Source organism: Ornithorhynchus anatinus, chromosome X4, assembly GCF_004115215.2.
Source record: "Ornithorhynchus anatinus isolate Pmale09 chromosome X4, mOrnAna1.pri.v4, whole genome shotgun sequence".
Classification (NCBI taxonomy): domain Eukaryota; kingdom Metazoa; phylum Chordata; class Mammalia; order Monotremata; family Ornithorhynchidae; genus Ornithorhynchus; species Ornithorhynchus anatinus.
Genome location: NC_041752.1, coordinates 2744653 through 2764988, shown reverse-complemented (window position 1 = coordinate 2764988; position 20336 = coordinate 2744653). Strand labels below are relative to the sequence as shown.

The 20336-nt window shown below is 52.2% G+C and overlaps 1 protein-coding gene across 11 annotated transcripts in view; it reads left to right on the top strand.

The window, feature by feature from the left end:
- ERC1 (ELKS/RAB6-interacting/CAST family member 1) overlaps positions 1-20336 on the top strand; it is a 255436-nt gene that overhangs the window by 75906 nt on the left and 159194 nt on the right. For 6 of the 11 annotated variants that reach the window (XM_029054283.2, XM_029054280.2, XM_029054282.2 and 3 more), the window contains 4 exons: positions 1814-1951; positions 3213-3353; positions 4633-4773; positions 12890-13083. In XM_029054283.2, the coding sequence (XP_028910116.1) occupies positions 1814-1951; positions 3213-3353; positions 4633-4773; positions 12890-13083 (614 nt within the window). Of the gene's footprint in view, positions 1-1813; positions 1952-3212; positions 3354-4632; positions 4774-7709; positions 7740-12889; positions 13084-20336 lie in introns of all 11 variants that reach the window. The other 5 variants (XM_029054279.2, XM_029054276.2, XM_029054281.2 and 2 more) reach the window with 1 other exon arrangement.

Sequence of the window (20336 nt, the reverse complement as noted above, 5' to 3'; positions counted from 1 at the left end):
CACAGTAGATTCTAATAATAATAATTATGGTATTGGTTAAGTGCTTATTATGTACCAAGCATTGTCGTAAGCGCCGGGGTAGTTACAAGCTAATCAGGTTATATATCTATTTGTTTATATTCATTGTCTTTCTCCCCTTCTGGACTGTGAGCTCGTTGTGGGCAGGAATGTGTCTGTTTGTGGTTATATTGTACTCTCCCAAGTGCTTAGTACAGTGCTTTGCACGCAGTAAGCGCTCAGTAAATACGATCGAATGAACGAATGGCATGGACTGTGTCGACCTGATTAGTTTGAATCCATCCCAGTGCTTAGAACGGTGCCCGGCACACAGTAAGGGCTTAACAAATACTATAGAAAAATGCACTTTGCCAAAACACCCTATTGTTCACTGTCCTACGTGAAAGATGCCAAGATTCGGGAATCCCCTGAGGGAAAAGAGTAACATTTTCCACCCCAGTTGTGAGATATCTGTGAGACAGACAGATCTGGAGATAGTCTTCAAAGTTTACCGCAAACAGTACTGAAATCAAACTGTCTTTTAAGGTGAAGCCACACCTGTATTCCTTATAGGACATTTCTGAATGCAACTTTTATGGCCCACCTGAAAAAACTGACTGGAAAATACCCCGCAGTTTTTTTTACCGTTCCCCATTTTGTGATGTTCATTTTCTGCCGAGATGACTCCATTTCCTCCCTTCCTTGAAGAGCGCGACCGTGTCTCTCTCCCCAATCTTCTACGACACTCTCCCCACCTTCAGAGCCTTACTAAAATCCCATCTCCACCTTGCGACCTTTCCCGACTAAGCTCTCATTTCCCTGACCCCCTCTCCCTTCCGCCTCACTTATCCACTCGGATCTGTCCCCTTCAATCTCTTGATATTCACTCCACCCTCAGCCCCACAGCACTTTTTGACCCTATCCGTAATTTATTTCAATGTCTGCCTCTCCTCTAGACTGAAAGCTCCTTGTGGGCAGGAATTGTGTCTGCTAACTCCCTTCTCTTGTCAATCAATCCATTAATCGATGGGAATTTATTGAGCACTTCCTGAGCGATAAGGCCTGTGAGGAAAATGAGGCGGAGACTGCTATTTGTCATGTAGCTTAAAGAGATTTCATAAGAGTATCTGTGTGGATCACCCGTTCTCCAACTGCAGTACGGGAAGGGCAAGCAGAAGCAGACTAAAACTCAGCACAAAGCGTTCATTTTCCCCGTAAGAACAGACTTGCTGAGGGTGAGGGTTGTTGAGCGTTAGAATGGGTTGCCCTGAGATGTTGTAGAATATCCTTTTCAGGGTGGAAGAGGGAGATGGATCTTGACCCGCCTTCTAATAACAACAATCACAGTGTTTGTTAGGCATTAGGTGCTGTACTGAGCATTGAGGTAGAGCCAAGGTAATCAGAGTGGGGCTTATAGTCTAAAGACGGGGGGATAACAGGTATTGAATCCCTATTTTAGTCAGTCAGTTAATTGTATTTATTGAGCCCCTACTGGGTGCAGAGCACTGTACTAAGCACTGGGGTGGATTCGAGTTAATCAGGTTGGACACAGTCCCTATCCCACATGGGATTCTCTCTCTTAATCCCCATTTTACAGATGAGGTAACTGAGGCGCAGAGAAGTGAAGTGATATGCCCAAGGTCACACAGCAGACGTGTGGCAGAGCCGGGATTAGAAGCCAGGTCCTTCTGACTCTCCCCATCCTGGCCTCTCCGTCCCTCCAGAGAGGATCGGCTCCCCTCTTCAAGCAGAAAAAGCTGATCCCCTTCCGGCCTCTCACAATTGTCTCTCCTCGGTCCGGTTCTTGCCTCCTCAGATCGAAAACCTCCAGGAGCAGCTGAGAGACAAGGAGAAGCAGATGAGCAGTTTGAAGGAGCGCGTGAAATCCCTGCAGGCGGACACCACCAACACGGACACGGCCTTGACCACTCTGGAGGAAGCTCTGGCTGAGAAGGTGAGGCCGGCCTGGCGTGGTCTTAGCATCACCAGACTCCCTCCCCTCCCCCCGGACCCTCCTCCCCAGGCTGGGCCTTTCAAACAGGCTTCGGGAGCGGGGTCTTGATCTCAGACCGGGAAGAGGAGCTCCCGGTATCAACCCCTTATCCAGACGTTTGCCCCCGGCGTGCAGAGAATAATAATAATTCTGGGATTTGTTAAGCGGTTATTGTGTGCCAGGCACTGTTCTAAGTGCTGGGGTGGATCAAAGCTAATCGGGTTGGACACAGTCCCTGTCCCACACTGGGCTCACAGTGTTGTTCAGATGAGGGAACTGAGGCCCAGAGGAGTGAAGTGACTTGCCCAAAATCACACAGCAGTCAGGTGGTGGAGCTGTGATTAGAATCCAGGACCTTCTGACTCCCAGGCCCGGGCATTATCTACTAGGGCACGCTGCTGGGTAGGAAAGGGAGGGGCCGTCTGCTTGCCGCTGGTCTGAGCAGCTGCTTGGCAAGATGGATTTCATGCCAGAGGGCAGTGGCACAGTTTCCTGATTAGGTAGGCAGAATATCTCATTCTTCCTCTCTTCCCCTGAGGCTGCATTTGTTCCGAGTGCAAGCAGCAGTTAATAACAACAACAATAATGATAATAAAAATAACTTTGACATCTGTTAAGTACCTACTCTGTGCCAAACGTTGTCCTAAGCACGGGAGTAGATGCGAGTTAACCAAGTCCGACGCAGACCCCCACGGGGCTCACAGAGTAGGAGGGAGGACGGGTATCGAATCCCCATTTTACAGATGAGGGAGCAGAGGCCCAGAGAAGTGCCCAAGGATACACAGCAGGCGCGCGGCAGAGCCAGGATTAGGTCCCGGGTTCTCCGACTCCTAGGTCCGGGCTCTTTCCACCAGGTCAAAGAGTTTCCACGGTGGGAAAGTGGTTGTGAAGAGAGTGTTCCGTTATAGAACTGAAATGCAGTTTGGGGCAGACTTCTGAGCCGTAAATTGCTGTGACCTAGGGGTTTGCTCCCTTTCTCCGTCTCTCCCTCACCCCCACAGCACTTAGACCCCTAATTTATTTATTTATACAAATATTCATCTCCCCCTCCATACTGTAAGCTCGTTGTGGGAAGGGAATGCCCTGCTAAATCAGTCGAATTGGACTCTCCAAAGCGCGTACTCTAGCAGTGTGTAGACAGTAAGCCCTCAGTAAATACCGCGGGTGGACTGACCGGGCGCCGAGGGAAGGCCCGGCACGGACCGTAGTTTTCTCCCAACAGGAGCGGACGATCGAGCGCCTGAAGGAGCAGCGGGATCGGGACGAGCGGGAGAAGCAAGAGGAGATCGACAGCTACAAGAAAGACCTGAAAGACCTGAAGGAGAAAGTCAGCCTCCTGCAAGGAGACCTCTCGGAAAAAGAGGTGAGTCCTGGGCAGACGGCCCCTGACGTCTCCCGGGCTCTGGGCCGTGTGTGCGGGATTTGTCCCCGTGAGCTGCTGCTCTCCGTGGACAGTGGGGATTCTAGAAACGGGAGGTTCGTTTCGGTTCCGGCAGAATTCCCGTCACTCCGCCGCAGACAACCCCTCTCAGGAAGCCTGGGCGAGGGGACGAGCAAACCCTTCCGGCACCGGGCTGGATGTCCGGCTCAGAGATCATGGCTCCAAACTAACTTCCCCGCTCCTTTAGGCCACGCTCAGAGCGCACTGAACGTAATAGTAATAATTGCGGTATTATTTATTAAGCGCCTACTATGTGCCGGACACTGTTCTGAATGCCGAGGTGGATGCAAGCAAATCGGGTCGGACACAGTCCCTGTCCCACGTGGGGCTCACAGTCTCAATCCCCATTTTACAGATGAGTCCCTGAGGCACAGAGAAGTGAAGTGACTGCCAAGGCTTAGAACAGAGTCTGCGTACAGTGTGGGGCTCTATTCATTCACTTAATGGTATTTATTGAGCGCTTGCTATGTGCAGTGCACCGTATTAAGCGCTCGGGAGAGTCTGTAATGTTACTAGAGAAGAATCAAGGGGCAACAATCAAGTCTTCTACCTCTGTTGCTCTGCTGTAGCCTGCCAAAGGATTAGTACAGTGTCCACCTTCAGCGTTTAGCTCTGTTCACTAATTTATTGGTATTTTTTGAGTGCTTTCTATGTGCAGAGCAAGAATTAAGGCTTCTGTTGCTCTGCTGTAGCCTTCCAAGGGTTTAGTACCATGTCTGCGTTCAATTGACTCATTCGAGGGTATTCATTGAGACTTGCTTATTGCAGAGCACCCAACTAAGCGCTTGGGAGAGTCCAATCCCACAGAGTCGGCAGACACGTTCCCTGCCCACAGCGAACTTCCGGCCTAGAGGGGAACCTAAGATTGATGAAAAGTTAGGAATGAAGCGGGAAGCGATAGGGCTGTTGAGGAAGGAAACAATCAAGGTCCCTGGAAGTATGATTACTGTGGTTTTGATTAAGTGCTTACTCTGTGCCAAGCACTGTTCTAAGAGCTCCTTACATGGCAGGGGCCACGGGCTCCGAGTGCGAGGACGGGACCCCCATCCCTCCCCCAAGGGGCCGGAGGTAGATGGGGGCGGTTCTTTGAGGGCGGCGATCGTGTCTACCAGCGCGGTCGTCCGGGATTCTCGCGAGCGCTCAGTCCGGTGCTCTGCACACAGTGAGCGCTTAATAAATCCCCTCGGTGGATTGCTTGCAGGCCTCCCTCCTGGACCTGAAGGAGCACGCCTCCACGCTGGCCTCGGCCGCGGTGAAGAAAGACTCACGGCTCAAAGCCTTGGAGATCGCCCTGGAGCAGAAGAAAGAGGAATGCCTGAAAATGGAAACGCAACTGAAGAAGGTTCAGACCCCAGATCTTCCCGTTTCATCCCGGGGGGGCGGTTGGGCCTCGGGGGCGGGAGACGGGGAGATGGGAAATGCCATTTTGAGGGGACAAAATTCCAGGGTGCCGTGTTCCTCAGCAAGCCGTGAGCGCGTTCTCCACGCCGTCTCATTCTGGCTCATTCCGTGAACGAGAGAACGAAGGATTTATCACGGTAGAGTTTGTCCTAGGGCTCAGAGACGGTCTCTGTAGTAGCCAAAATGGCGACACCCCCACCCCGGGTCTTCTGTTTCTTTCAGCACCCACCGAGACCTCATTTTCAATCCGGCATATAATAATACTAATAATAATGTGGTGTTCGTTGAGCACTTACTGCATGCCAAACACTGTACTAAGTACTGGGGTATATACAAGGGGATCCAGTTGGATGCCGTCTCCCCCACCCCGTTTTATTTTAAAAGTACTTTTTAAGCGCTACCTTCGTGCCTGGCGCCGTACTAAGCTGGATGTAGTCCCTCCCGCCCCCTTTTGTGGTATTTGTTAAGTATTTACTATGTGCCAGGCACTGTTCTGAGCATTACGGTAGTTATAAGCTTAATCAGGTTGGACACAGTCACTGTCCCACATGGGATCTCACAGTCTTAATCCCCGTTTTTACAGATGAGGGAACTGAGGCCAGAGAAGTGAAGTGACTTGTCCAAGGTCACACGGCTCAAAAATGGGAATGCCGCTCAGTGTCCCACAGTGGTTTGACGTTTCCTTTTCCCTGGGGACCCTGAAACTGCCCAGAAGCCCCTGCTTCATGGCCCTCAAGAGGATCCTCAGGGCTTATCAGTGCCCAGTCCATGCCGTGCAGTCTGGTGGTATTTCCAGTGGGCTTCCAGGCGGGAGATAAGCCCGTGCCTATTTCCAGAGACACTTCTGACGGCGATTCCCTCTCCATTTCCCCCCAGCAGTTTCCAGACACCCCTCTCCATTAAGGGGGTAAAGCCACTCAGGCCCTTAGATCACAATCCTGCCTCCTCTCCCGGGAGTTGCTGTGGTTTTTAAGAACAGAAATCGGACTAAAGGTGTCTGAATGTGGATAAAAAGGTTTTCGACTGCGGGCGCCTTCAGTTTGGTCGCACGTCATGAAACAGCTGCTAAATGAAACCGCTTAGTCAAACAGTGGGGCAGCATCACCTACTGTCAGCTGTGTGACTGTGGGCAAGTCACTTCACTTCTCTGTGCCTCAGTTCCCTCATCTGTAAAATGGGGATTAAGACTGTGAGCCTCACGTGGGACAACCTGATGACCCTGTATCTACCCCAGCGCTTAGAACAGTGCTCTGCGCAGAGTAAGCGCTTAACAAATACCAACATTATTATTATTATTATTCCTGGAAAGTGCACGACCCTGGAAGTCAGAGTACCCGGGTTCTAGTCCCATCTCCGCCACTCAGTTGTGTGATCTCAGGCAAGTTACTTAACTTCTCTGAGCCTCAGAGTTCTCAACTGTAAAATGGAGATTTGTTGCCCATTCTCACTCCTACTTAGACTCAGAGTCTTAGAGAAGCAGCATGGCACAGTGGAAAGAGCCCGGACTTGGGAGTCAGAGTTCATGGGTTCGAATCCCGGCTCTACCGCTTGCCAGCTGTGTGACTTTGGGCAAGTCACTTAACTTCTCTGGGCCTCAGTTCCCTCATCTGTAAAATGGGGATTAAAACTGTGAGCCCCACGTGGGACAACCTGATCTTGTATCCACCAGCGCTTAGAACAGTGCTTTGCACAGAGTAAGCGCTCAACAAATACCACCATTTATTAGATCGTGATCCCCACGTGAAGCGGGGACTTGTGTCCGACCTGCTGAACGTGTCCTCTGTACTGTGGAGCTGGCTCATCGAAGGCCGTGTCCACATTTTGCTCTTTCTCCATCCCAAATCGGCATTTCCACAACCTTCGAAAGCTTGTGAATAGCTTAGAGAGAAGGGGGCTCTGGGTAACTTTGCCCATTGCCCAGGGCCGTACACTTCTTGGGAAAATCTCACCATCAATCAATCAATCAGTGGTATTTATTGAGCACTTACTCTGTGCAGACCAGTGTTCCAGTCGTTTGGGGGACCATAAAACAAGAGAATTAACAGACACAGTCCCTGCCCCAAAGCAGAGAGGACAACACAGATATCAATATGAATAAATAAGTCATTTATAATAAAGACGTACATAGGTGCTGTGGGGTGAATATCAAATGTCTAAAGGTCCCAGATTCAAGCGCATAGCCGACACGGAAAGAGGGCTTCATCGGGAAAGTCCTCATGGAGATGGGACTTTAATTGTGCTTCGAAGGTGGAGAGAGTGGCGGTTTAGCATATGTGGGTGGGAGGGAGTTCCGGGCTAGGGGGAGGAGGGGGGAAAGGGGTCGGCAGCGGCGAGATAGACGAGAGCTCCGCTTCCGTTGGTTTCCGTCGCCCACTCAAAGCGTCAGCGAGGGCATCGTCCTCGGCTTTTCCCAGCTGGCGCCCGAGTTGTTGCTTCCTAGATATCGTAACAGCCTGTTTCCGTGCCCGCTCAACCATCCTGGATCATCCCAGGAGCTTCCCACACCTCCAGAAAACGGGGGCCGCCCCTGGTTTTTTGGCCTCGGCCACCAGTTGAGCTCCCAGAATTGTTGGGAAAGGAGGGCTGGACCCCAATTCGATGTCCCGCAAGTTGGGGTAAGGTGAAGGGCCAAAGCTCTCTGTTGCTGGTTTAACGTCCCCGATAGGGAAGTCCCAATCTCGGGTCGGACATGAGGTGGATTTTCTGGACCGATGTATTTGGGGACCACTGTCTCTCCATCGATTTCTCGTAGTTTGCCTCTCCGTCAGTATGTTTCTAACCATCCTCCTCCTCCTTCCTCATGTTTCTAACCATCCTCCTCCTCCCTCACTTCCTTTCCTTGCCCTGTTCTGTCTGTCCGTCTCTCTCTCCCTCTAGCATCCTGAAGCGCTGTCAAGCTACCCGTCAGTAAGTGCCTTGGCAAACAAATGCCATCGAGGGCCCCTGCTGAATTTCGTGTTGCATGGCCCCTCTCCTGTGCCTTTGCACCGCTGCTGCCTATCACAAGCTGACCCGATCCCCCTCCCCGCAATCACCCTTTCACACCCCGCTTTGCCTGATGCAGATTCGGCAGCTGGCTTTTTCGGACACGGGGAGGGAAGGATCGGAGAAAGCGGCGGGAACGCCTCTGGATGTGCTGGTGGGGCCGGTCCTTCTGCTCACTTCCGCCCTTTTTGTAAGATGGTAGATTCAGAACCCAGAACCCCCCGGCTACTTCCCCTGTGATGGCTTGCGCCGTGCCTCGCTGCATCTTCTCCGCCACGTCCACCCCTGGGCGTGGGGCCAGTGCAGGCTGAGAGCGAGCATCCGTCCAGATAGATTGGCTCATAAAAGAGCATTCTGCGGAACTGCCCACACCAGCATATCGAAGAGGATGATATCATCTCGTCAGGAAGCGAACCTTCAGGCCATCGAAGAGCAACCTTCGGTCTCACACCGAGCACTGCCGGCCGAATTTACGACCCGAATTTCCCGGTTACCCCAGTGCTCTGTAACAGATCTTTCATAGTTTGGGCCTTTATTTTTTACCCCCTTTCCATCGCAAGTGGCTGGTTGCCGTAGTTGCCCTCCCGCATTTCCTCCCCGTCGTTCCGGATGAGCTTTGGTACGCGTTGCTGTTTAGTGGGTGGAGCCGCAGAGGTCTGGTTCGATGAGGTTGGGAGCTACTTTAGCACCGGCTCTGCTTCTAAAATCTTGCCTTCTTTGCTTTCTAAAATCTCCTGGCACGACCTAAGAGGTAGTGGGTGAGTGAGTGACTGTGTGTGTGAGGGAGTGGGGGAGAGAGAGAGAGAGCGTGTGTAATTGTGAACTGCATCCTAGATCCAAAACTGGATGGGCCCTGTGAGCTCAATTTGGGCAGGGAATGTGTCTGTTTATTGTTATATCGTTCTCTCCCAAGCGCTTAGTACAGCCCCCTGCACATAGTAAGCGCTCCATCAGCAAGATTGACTGTTGGGCCACAATAGATCTCACACTCATTCAACTCCCAGCCAACAAAGACACCGCTAATCCGTTATGGTCCCCAGATATTCAGCATTCAGGCAGATGCTCTGCCCAAGAAATGAAGCTCCTGCCTCTAGGATGCCTGCAATCCCGTTTCCAATGGCTCCGAAAAACAAATTTTGGTGGCTTTTTTATGGTGTTAAGCGCTTACTACGTGTCAAACGCTATTCTAAGAGCTGGGGCGGAACCAACTTAATTAGACGGGGCACAGTCGCTGTCCCACATGAGTCTCCCTCCATTATAAGTAGGAGGGAGAAGCGATAACCCCATTTTTACAGTTGAGGAAACTGAGGCCCAGAGAAGTGAGGCGACTTGCCCAAGGTCACACAGCAGACCCCACGTCCTCCGACACCCCGGCCCTTGCTCTTTCCTTTAGGCCCACACTGCCGCTCTTGGTGGGTCTGTAAGTTCGCCCGGATAAATTCGGAGTCGAAGGAGGAAATGCCTTATTGCTTTCCCCCCAGGAAGTGGGAAGACAATTAAGGCTGCGCACACCACCACGTTCATTAACTTTCATGGCGAGGGAGAAAGTGATTTAACGTTCTTGGAACCTCGTCGTAAAGCCCAGAAGTTCTTGGCAACAGTCGCTCTGTAAAATATCCTGACGTGGAACTCGCTGCTTTAGTGAACGGGAGAAGGAACTTCCTGGCCTGGATGATGGACCGTATTTTGGGGTTTTGTTGCCTGTGTGTTCTTGATCACTGTGGGCAGGGAATGTGCCTGTTAAATTGCTGTGCGTCCTCTCCCAAATACTTAGTACCGTGCCCTGCACCCAGTAAGCGCTCAGTAAATATCACTGATGGATAACTTCTAGACTCCAGCTAGATTTGGATTTTCAGTTGACTTCTTTTTTTTTTAATGGTATTTGTTAAGGGCTTCATTCGTTCAGTCTTATTTTTTGAGCATTTACTGTGTGCAGTTCACTGTACTAGGTGCTTGGGAGAGTACACTACAACAATAAACGGACCCATTCCCTGCCCACAGCTAGCTCACAGTCTAGAGGGGGAGGCTTACTTTGTGCCCGTCAGTGTACTGTTAATAATAATAATAATAATAATAATGTTGGTATTTGTTAAGCGCTTACTATGTGCCGAGCACTGTTCTAAGCGCTGGGGTAGATACAGGGTCATCAGGTTGTCCCAAGTGAGGCGTCCCCATTTTACAGATGAGGGAACTGAGGCTCAGAGAAGTGAAGCGACTGGCCCAACCTGGGATTAGAACCCAGGTCCTTCTGCCTGCCAGGCCCGGGCTCTATCCACTAGACCACACTGCTTCTCTAGCGCTTAGTACAGGGCTCTGCACGTAAGCAACGCTCACTAAATCCCACTGATTGGTTCCCTGATTGGTGACGACGATGGTTCATCTTCCAGATGGAGAAGCAGCGTGGCTCGGTGGAAAGAGCCCGGTCTTGAGAGTCGGGGACCTGGGTTCGAATCCCGGCTCTGCCACTTGGCATCTGTGTGACTGTGGGCGAGTCACTTCACTTCTCTGGGCCTCAGTTCCCTCATCTGGAAAATGGGGATTAACTGTGAGCCTCACGTGGGACGACCCGATGACCCTGTATCTACCCCAGCGCTTAGAACGGTGCTCTGCACATAGGAAGCGCCTAACAGATACCAACATTATTATTATTATCGAACCCGCGCCAGCAATTGGTCATCCCGAATCTCCGGTCCGGACTGTAGGTGGCACTGGTGCCTTTCCCAACCTGGCATCCCGCTCGTGCCCAAAATATTTCCGGGAGTGGCGCCTTCCAACCCCCGACCAGGGGCCTCGGGTGGCACGAAGGTCCCTTTCACCCGGCCCAGGGCGGATAAACCTGACGGTCTGCGTGGTCTTCCACGACAAGGGAAAGGCGGGAGGAGAAATGAGCTCCCCGTCCACAGACGGATCTGCCCGCTGGAACGGGAAGTCGAACGGGAGGAAGGGAGGAGAGGGGAGGCTTTCCTTAACCCTGGATCGGAAAAATCGAGAGTCCCCACGGACCTCCGTAAGCTACTGTAGCACTGGGATAAGGTCGCTTAGTTATCCGTCTCGCGGCTCCACCTTTTCTTCCTCCCTTCCCCCAGTTGCCTGATTATGTATTTTGGACGACTTTGAAGGGTCTGGAGGAGCATTTGTTAAAACAAACATTTTGAGAGGTTGGGAACTCAACCAAATTCAGGAGGAGAAGGATCCAAGCTGTGTCTGAGGTGGAGAGTGCGGGTTAACCCCGGTTGGGCCGACCCGCGTTTGGAGGTGTCTCTTCGGGAGAGGGATGCGGTCCACGGTTTTGACGCCCGGGTGCGACCTTGCCATCTGGCGTTGAGGCTGCCGGGCTTCCTCCTGGGATCGTCTGCCACCGGGCCCTTGTTGCCCGTCTGAGGTTTTTAGTTGGTTTTTTTTAATGGCATTGGTTGAGCGCTTACTCCGTGCCAGACGCATACTAAGCTAATCAGGTTGGACACAGTCTACGTCCCACGTGGGACTCAGTCTTTATCCCCCATTTTGAAGGTTGAAGAAACCGAGGGCCTGAAAAGTCAGGCGACTCGCCCCAGGTCAGAAGGATCTGGGTTCTAATCCCAGCTCTGCCGCCTGTCTGCTCAGATGACCTTGGCCAAGACACTTCATTTCTCTGGGCCTCAGTTCCCTCATCCAGAAAATGGGGATTAAGACTGTGAGCCCCAGGTGGGACATGGACCGTTGTGATTACCCCGGCGCTTAGCATAGTTCAGTGCCTGGCATGTGGAAAGCGCTTAACGGCTACCTTTAAAAAAACAAAAACAACCCCCAAACCCTTTATTCACATCTCTAAGCGGGAATGTTTAAGGATATCAGAATGCAGCTATAAATGGGACCGGCTCTCTCGGCTCAGTGGAAAGAGCCTGGGCTTCGGAGTCAGAGGTCATGGGTTCGATTCCCGGCTCTGCCACTTGTCAGCTGTGTGACTGTGGGCGAGTCACTTCTCTGCGCTTACAATGTTGGTATTTGTTAAGCGCTTACTACGTGCAGAGCACCGTTCTAAGCGCTGGGGTAGACACGGGGGAATCAGGCTGTCCCACGTGGGGCTCACGGTCTTAATCCCCATTTGACAGATGAGGTAACTGAGGCACAGAGAAGTGAAGTGACTTAATAATAATAATAATAATGTTGGTATTTGTTAAGCGCTTACTATGTGCCGAGCACTGTTCTAAGCGCTGGGGTAGACATAGGGGAATCAGGTTGTCCCACGTGGGGCTCACAGTCTTAATCCCCATTTTACAGATGAGGGAACTGAGGCACGGAGAAGTTAAGTGACTTGCCCACAGTCACACAGCCGACAAGTGGCAGAGCTGGGATTCGAACTCATGAGCCCTGACTCCAAAGCCCGTGCTCTTTCCACTGAGCCACGCTGCTTCTCCACTTGCCCACGGTCACCCAGCTGACAAGTGGCAGAGCCGGGATTCGAACCCACGACCTCGGAGTCCAAAGCCCGTGCTCTTTCCACTGAGCCACGCTGCTTCTCCGCTACTACAGCTGGGGTCACGCTTAGAGCGGAAGGGCGTCGGGTGGTTTTCTGTTAACCTCCGTGTGTCGAACAACCTGCGAGTGAAGTGAACTTCGGGAGAAGCTTAGAGAAGCAGCGAGGCCTCGCGGGGCTATCGCGGGCCTGGGAGTCAGGAGGACCTGGGTTCCAATCCCGGCTGGGCCACTTGTTCCTGCTGGGTGACCTTGGGCAAGTCACTTCGCTTCTCAGTGCTTCATTTCCCTCATCTGTAAAATGGGGATTCAGTCTGTGAAGTCTTTATAGGGCAGGAACTGTGTCCACCCGATTTGCTTGTGTCCACTACGGTGCTGAGTGCAGTACCTGGCACCTAGTAAGCACTTAACAAATGACACAATTATTATTAGTCATTATTAGTAGTCTTATCTTGCTCTTGACCCAATTGTGAAAACCTGTGTCAGCGCACCCGGCTGGAACAGGATTGCCGGACCAGAGAAGGGACTGCAATAGCCTGTCGCTTCTATCCCTGCCAATCGGCGGGCCACGGGATTCGGCGTTCCGAACGCGCCTCCGCTTGCTTTCCCCCGCACAGGCCCACGAGGCTACAGTGGAGGCCCGAGCCGGCCCCGAGATGACCGACCGCATCCAACAGTTGGAAAAGGAGGTCGCCCGGCACAGGGAGGAAGCCGGCAAGGCCCAGGCCGAAGTCGACCGCCTCTTGGAAATCCTCAAGGAGATGGAAAACGAGAAGAACGATAAAGACAAGAAGATAGCGGAGCTGGAAAGGTGAGGGAGCCGGGAGGCCGAGATCCCGTCCCGTGTTTCCGTCTCGGCCCCGTGGAGCCGAGGCCCCCCCGTTTCGCACGGCCACTGGCCGTTCTCAGTTGGCTGCCCGACCGGGATTCGGCCTCCGGAATGGCGGCGAGGCGGGGCCTCGTGTCATGAGTAGAGGACTGTGGGACGAGCTTCCGTTTCGAACGCGGAGTCGGTAAGACGCCACTGCTCGGGCGTGGGCGGGTTTGGCCGGGGTCGCGTTCCTGGAGCCGGAGGGCCCGATGGGAACGGCCGCGGAGGTGAACGGGTCCCGGCGGCGGCGGTGTCTGTCCGGATGGGTGGTTAGAGCCGCTAGCCACGGGCGGCAGCTGCTTAGGTTCCTGCTCTTAAATGCAAACCCTTTGAAGCCTGCTGTTTGGCTTGGCCTAGCCTGTCAAAGTGTGGCTGAGTGGGGTGGCCTTGTGTCTAGAGAAAAGGACCTGGCTTCTAATCCTGGTTCCACCACTGGCCTGCCGTGTGACCTCGGATAAGTCACTTCACCTCTCGGGATCTCCGTTCTCTCATCTCTAAAATGGGGATTGGGACTGTGAGCCCCCATGGACCGTGGCCATCGTGATTGGCTTGTATCTACCCCAGCGCTTAGAACAGTGCCCGGCACCTACTAAGCTCCTAACAGATACCATTAAAAAAAAATAGAATACCACTGGAGAGGAGGTTTAGGTTGTAGCCCGTTCTGCCGGAGCGAATCACCTAACCCCTCTGGGTCTCCATTTTCTCAACTGTAAAACTCAGCTGAATGCAGATAATAGGAGACCATTAATGCGGAAGCCCTTGGCAGTAATAAAAGAAAAGGCCCGACAAATTCCAGATGCTATCGTTATTATCACTACCGTTATACATATGAACATATTTGGACAAATATATATGTATGTATATGTACATACATATATATATATATATATATATATATATATACATACACATATGAACTTGGGTTTATTGGACCCTTCAACTGTCTCACCTCTGACAGAAAACAATACCAATGAGACCCAATCCAATGGCTTGAGAGATTGGCAGACCGCCACCCCTCCCCCCCCCCCGCCCCAAATTTATTGGCAACCACCGTGGAACGGGGTGAAGCCCCCAGCCCAGGATGACTCCATGGGAACCGATCCCAGGAGTCATTCCGTCCCGCACTCCCAACTTTACGAGTTTTGGAAGCTTCCCCGGCCCCGGGCGGCTGACCTCTGGCCCCTCCCTTTTCTCCGGTTTTCCACAGAAAATCCACTCGTTTGCTTTTCCTAGAGGGTTCTTTCATTATCTAGGCATCACACCCTGTAGGAACCCAGTTTCCAGAAAAAGGAGATAGTGAAAACAGAAGGAAACCCTGCCTCCTCAAATTTTCCACGCCGGCCACGGCCACTCAGACCATGTCAAGCTCTTGCCTTGGAATGGAATCTTCCGATCCCCAAACCTTGACTTCCCCCCGGGTCTGAGTTACTGCCATCGGGAATCTCGCTTTTACGTAGCTCTTTCCTCTCGACCCGACCGTTTTTCTCTTATTGCCCGCTAGCTGAGGGGCAATAAGTTTCACTCCCTGGACCTTGTGACCTGGAGGGTTGTGGCCGTCTGTGCTTCTGCTAAGACCAAAGGCTGTGTTTGCAACCCAGCTGTTACCATTATTATTCTTATTACGATAGCTAGTATGTGCTTAAAAATTATCGCCGTCATAATAATAGTAATTATGGTACTTGTTAAATGCTTATTATGTGCCGGGCACTGTTCTAAACAGTGAGATCCCTCCGGTCCCAGACACCGCTTTTGTCCCGGAAACCGGCTAACCGGGAGCAAGGGTTGCGGGTAACAGGAAGGGATGGCCCCGGCTCCAGTCCCGACTCCTCCGCTCGCTCCCCGCAGCGGCAGCTGAGGGATGCCACGGTGGGGCGGCGAGGCCTGACCCCGTCCCGGGAGAGAAAACGGGCGGGGAGACGGTCCATTTCCGCCGCCCAATCCGTCACGGAGGTGCATGCCTGTGTCCGCCGCGTCTCGTCTAACCGCCCGAGTCTCGCGTCACTGTTCCGTCTCCCGCGGGCGGATGCTCGTCCCTCCCGGAGTGGATGCGTTCACCTTACCGTTTCTTTCCCTCTGTCTCTGTGGGGCTTTGGCCCGGGGGCGTCCGGGTCTACCCCGTCCTCCCGACCCCGGCCCGGCTGCTGTTCCTCAGAAAGCCCGCCTCCCGCAAATCCCATCCTCCTCGCCAAGTGTCTCTCCCCGCCCCGTCAGGGGGATTTGTGTGGGACTTCTGGGGAAAGTGAGTGTTCTTTCCGGCTTCCGTTTCCGAGCCGCTGCCGGCTGCCTCTGCTACCCCCGGGCCTGCGGGGTTCTGCTTCATCAGAATCAAAGAGCAAGCTTGTCTTTCAGTTTGTTGTTTTGTTTTTTCAATGGTATTTGTTAAGCGCTTACTGTGTACCAGGCACTGGACTAAGCACTGGGGTCGATACGAGCTAATCAGATCGGACGCAGTCCCATGTGGGGTTCACAGGCTTAATCCCCATTTCACAGATGAGTCAGTCAGTCAGGCGTATTTATTGATCCCACTGTGTGCAGAGCACTGTATTAAGCGCTTGGGAGAGGACTGTATAACAACATAACGGATACATTCCCTGCCCATAATGAGTTTACAGTCTATATAAGGTATATGATAAGGTAGCTGAGGCCCAGAGATGTGAAGTGTATCTCCCACGGTCACACAGCAGACGAGGAGCACAGCCGGGATCAGAGCCCAGGTCCTTCTGACTCCCAGGCCTGGGCTCTATCCACTAGGCCAAGCTGATCCTAATTTCTTTGTTTTTGGTGGGGTTTTTTTTTTCTGGTCTCCCCCTCCATCTGCTTTCACTTACGCACACACGCGCCCGCCCACACTCTGCTGTTTGGTAGGTGGAACTAACTCCATTCATTCATTCCTTCATTCAACGCACTTGTACTCGTTGAGGGCTTACTATGTACTAACCGCTTGGGAGAGTGCAGTAGAACAATAAACAGATACACCCCCCCCCCAAAAAATGAGCTTACGGTCTAAAGGGGGAGACAGACATTAATATAAATAAATAAATTACAGATATAACTCCTCCACTCGATCTCAGCCAGGTGGTAGTCTCTGACTCCAAGCAGCAAGGATAATGATGGTTCACAGTGTCACAGTGACACTCCTTTGAGAACGTGGGTTGTTTTTCCCCCTCCTTCTTCCCCCTGCCTCCCATCATCATCATCAACAGTACTTATTGGGTCTGTATTAGGTGCAGGACACTGACCTAAGAGAGAACAGTACAACAGAATTGGCAGACACGTTCCCTGCCCACAACAAACTCACAGTCCATTTTATTTTTAGTTTCTATAGCAATATAATATAATCTATTTATATTAACGTCTTTACCCCCCTCTTGACTGTGAACTGGTCCGCGTTAGTTGTCCGTTCCCAAGAACCCTCTCCCGTTTAAACTGAAGCCCTGGTTTGGGGGAGTCTCTTGGGGAAAAAGGTCATCTCAGTCTATCAGTCAGTGGTATTCGCTGAGCACTTAGTGTGGGCAGAGCACTTCTGTATTGGAATATTCCAATTGGAAAATCCAGTACAACAGAATAAGCAGACTCGATCCCTACCCATTACGAGCTTACGGTCTAGAGGGGCCCTCCTGAAGAGTCATCCTCCTAAGCCCCTTGTTAAATTGGATTAAAAGGAAAAGCACTTTCCACATTTGCAGTTGGGGGAGTTTAAGAGTGTGTGTGTGTGCTTTTGGTGAGGGGGGGCAGAGAGAGAGAGGGCATCACACACCCAGCTACCCTCTCACACGAGAAGGGCGAATCCCACAGAGAAAGAGAGACAGAGTGAGACCCCATCACCCTGCCAGATCATTAACCTCCCGAAAAATGCGACTCCAGCTGCCTCATCAGCAGTTGTGGAGAATCATTTCTCCCCGCCTCCCCCCGACCCGCCGTCGGAATCCTGCTGTCACATTGGCTTTAGCAGCCGGACCCATCGGGTCCCGCCACAGTACGTTCCCAACCGGCCCCTCCCCTTGGTTCAGCCAACTTAAGCCCCCCACAGTTCCCCGGAAAAGGGCGCTGACCCCCCGCCCTCGACGGACAGAGAGCGGAACGTGGGCCAAACCCAGTGTTGCCTCTTGTGCTTTGGAGGACTACAAGATCAGGAAAACGTGAGGAGTTAATAGAGTAGTTTATGCACAAGCTAGAGAAATCTGTGTCTTTTATACCCTTTGAATGTCGACTCTTTTTTTTTCCTCTGTGTGAGTGCTCTTTCAGAGTTAAAAATCTTAATTTTGCCTATTTTCCGGTAATATTAGGAAAAAAAAAAATCTGTGCTAGCAGGTCGTAAAATGCAGGTGAATTTCCTGACACAATGAAGGAGGCTTAGGAGAAGGGGAAGTGGTGGGAGAGAGATGGAAGAATGAGCTGGTCAGAAAGCAGAGACCATCCACTCCATGGTCGAGTGGATAGAACCCAGGCCCGGGAGTCAGAAGGACCTGAGTTCTAATCCCAGGTCTGCCACTTGTCGGCTGTGTGCCCTTGGGCCGGTCACTTTCCCTCTCGGTTCTCCCGTCCGTAAAATGGGGGTGAAGCCCGCAGACTCTACGTAGGATGTGGACCGTGTCCAACCTGATGAGCTTGCATCTCCTTCCAGCGCTTAGGACAGCGCCTGGCACCTAGTAAGCGCTTAACAAATACCATAAAAACGAAAAACAAAACAGCCGCCTTTCCGAGTCGGAGTGGGCCCTCCCGTCAGGCGGTCGAGGGGGCACCTCGGGGCTGCTGGATCTCGGAGGGATCGCCGGAAGGCTGTGTTCTTCTCGGTGGAAAAATTGTCCCCGATGGGGAGGGGAGCGGAAGGGGCCCAAAGACTAGAGCGCCGTGAAGCGGGAAATGTCTTGTTCTTCACCCGATCCTGCTGGGTTGGGTCCTGCTTTCTGTGGGGCAGAGGGGCTTGTGGAACCCAGCCACGTCTTCCGTCAATTTCACTGATGTCCGAGGCAGGGGCCGTGCCTTTAGGGGAGAAGTTTGGGGTCTTGGGAGCGTCACACCTGCAATCGGTGAGTCAGGGTCCGGCGTGGAAATAGGGGGAGCTCCCAGGGGTCGATCGAGAGCATTGGAATCGACCAGTAGTAGTCATCGAACGGATATTTCATCCTCGTTTTACAGACGAGGAACCGAAGGTACAGAGGAGTGACTTCCCCGGGGACGCCCAGCAGGGGAATTCTTCAGCCCTTGTCCTCGGCAGTTAAAATGCAATCCATCATTGCTGTTTATTAAGCGCTTGCTCTGCGCGGAGCAGAGTACTAAGCGCTCGGGAGAGGGCAATGCAACAGAATCAGCAGACACGTTCCCTGCCCGTAACGAGCTTACGGTCCAGAGGCCTCGGCTCCGACAAAGGTTCATCCTCAACTTCTCGTGGCCAGGAGGCGTCCCGCCGAGACAGAAATTCCCTTTTCCTCCTCTTCCTCCCCACCCCATCTGAAAAATGGACTTGTCCATTCAAAGCTCAGATGCATTAAATTCTTCAGGTCAGGGATTGGCCGGTCTATAAACAGCTTCTGGCTCTCAATAAGAAGCCCGCTTTATACTCCCCCACCACCAGGCAGGACCGAGACACACGGAGGCCCTGATTTGCACCACAGTCGGTCGATGTTTGTGGCTTTATTCCCGGTCCGACTGGCATCTCCTGGAACCCATCAACCCACACAGCCCTCACTGTCGGGTGAACTTACCCTTCAAGAAACACTGACTCGCCCCTTGCTTCCAGCCCCTGCGCGGATTCTCTGGAAGTCGACCGTTTTTCAGAGCACGAGCGATTCTGCAGTGTGGCCTAGCGGATAGAGCGTGGGGCCGGGAGTCGGGAGAACCTGGGATCCGGCCCCGACTCCGCCACTTGTCCGCTTAGGACGGTGTCCGCTCCGCATGCAGTAGGTGCTCGGTCGGTATGACTGGATGAATGAATGAATGCCTTGGGACCTTGGGCGAGTCACTTAGCTTCTCTGGGCCTCAGTCACCTCATCGGGAAAATGGGAGTGACGACTGTGAGCCCCATGGGGGACGTGGACTTGTCCACCCTGATTAGCTTGTGTCTACCCCAGCGCTTAGAATAGTGCCTGGCACATAGTAAGCGCTTAACAGATACAGTTAAGAAAAAGAAAACATCCCTCGAATCTCTAGCTGCCTCATCTATGCATTTTGGATCTGTCCCCTTTAATCACTTGATGTTCAGCCCCACATCCCTTATATCCATATCCATAATTTAAAATAATAATAATAATAATAATGTTGGTATTTGTTAAGCGCTTACTATGTGCCGAGCACTGTTCTAAGCGCTGGGGTAGACATAGGGGAATCAGGTTGTCCCACGTGGGGCTCACAGTCTTAATCCCCATTTTACAGATGAGGGAACTGAGGCGCGGAGAAGTGAAGTGACTTGCCCACAGTCACACAGCCGACAAGTGGCAGAGCTGGGATTCGAAATCATGAGCCCTGACTCCAAAGCCTGTGCTCTTTCCACTGAGCCACGCTGCTTCTGAAATCAGTCTCCCCCTCTAGACTGTAAGCCCCTGGTGAGCAGGGAACTTATCTACCAACTTGTAGCCTCCCAAGCGTTCAGCCCAGTGTTCTGCACACAGGAAGCGCTCAATTAATACCATGAATTAACTGATGGATAAAAGATTAGTCGTTTACCGTTAGAGAAACGGCTTGGCCTAATGGAAAGAACCCGGGCCCGAGAGTCAGAGGGCCTAACCCTGGCTCAGCCACTTGTCTACTGTGTGACCGTGGGCAAGTCACTCAAATTCCCTGTCCCTTAGTGACCTCCCCTGTAAAATGAGGATTAAAACTGTGAGCCCCATGAGAGACAGGGACTGTGTCCGAGCCGATTGCTTGTATCTACCCCAGGTCTTAATACGGTACCTGGAATATAGTAAGCAGTTAAAAAGTCCCCTTTTATTTTAAAAAAAACAACCAACCCCTTCAAGCTGCTGGTGATTTGGATGTGAGGATCAAAAGCTGGTCAGGTGCAGGGGTGGGGGATGAAATTTGAGGACCATCGAGGTTTCGTGTGGTGTTTGGACTCTTCCATTTATCAGTGAAATTGACAAGGACGGGGAAGGTGGGCACTGAGTCTTCCCCAAAAAGGCAAAAACGAACCCCAGTGATGTTGGCCGATGAATTTAAGCATGGCTTCTTGGCTAACTTGGATGGCAAGGGACCTG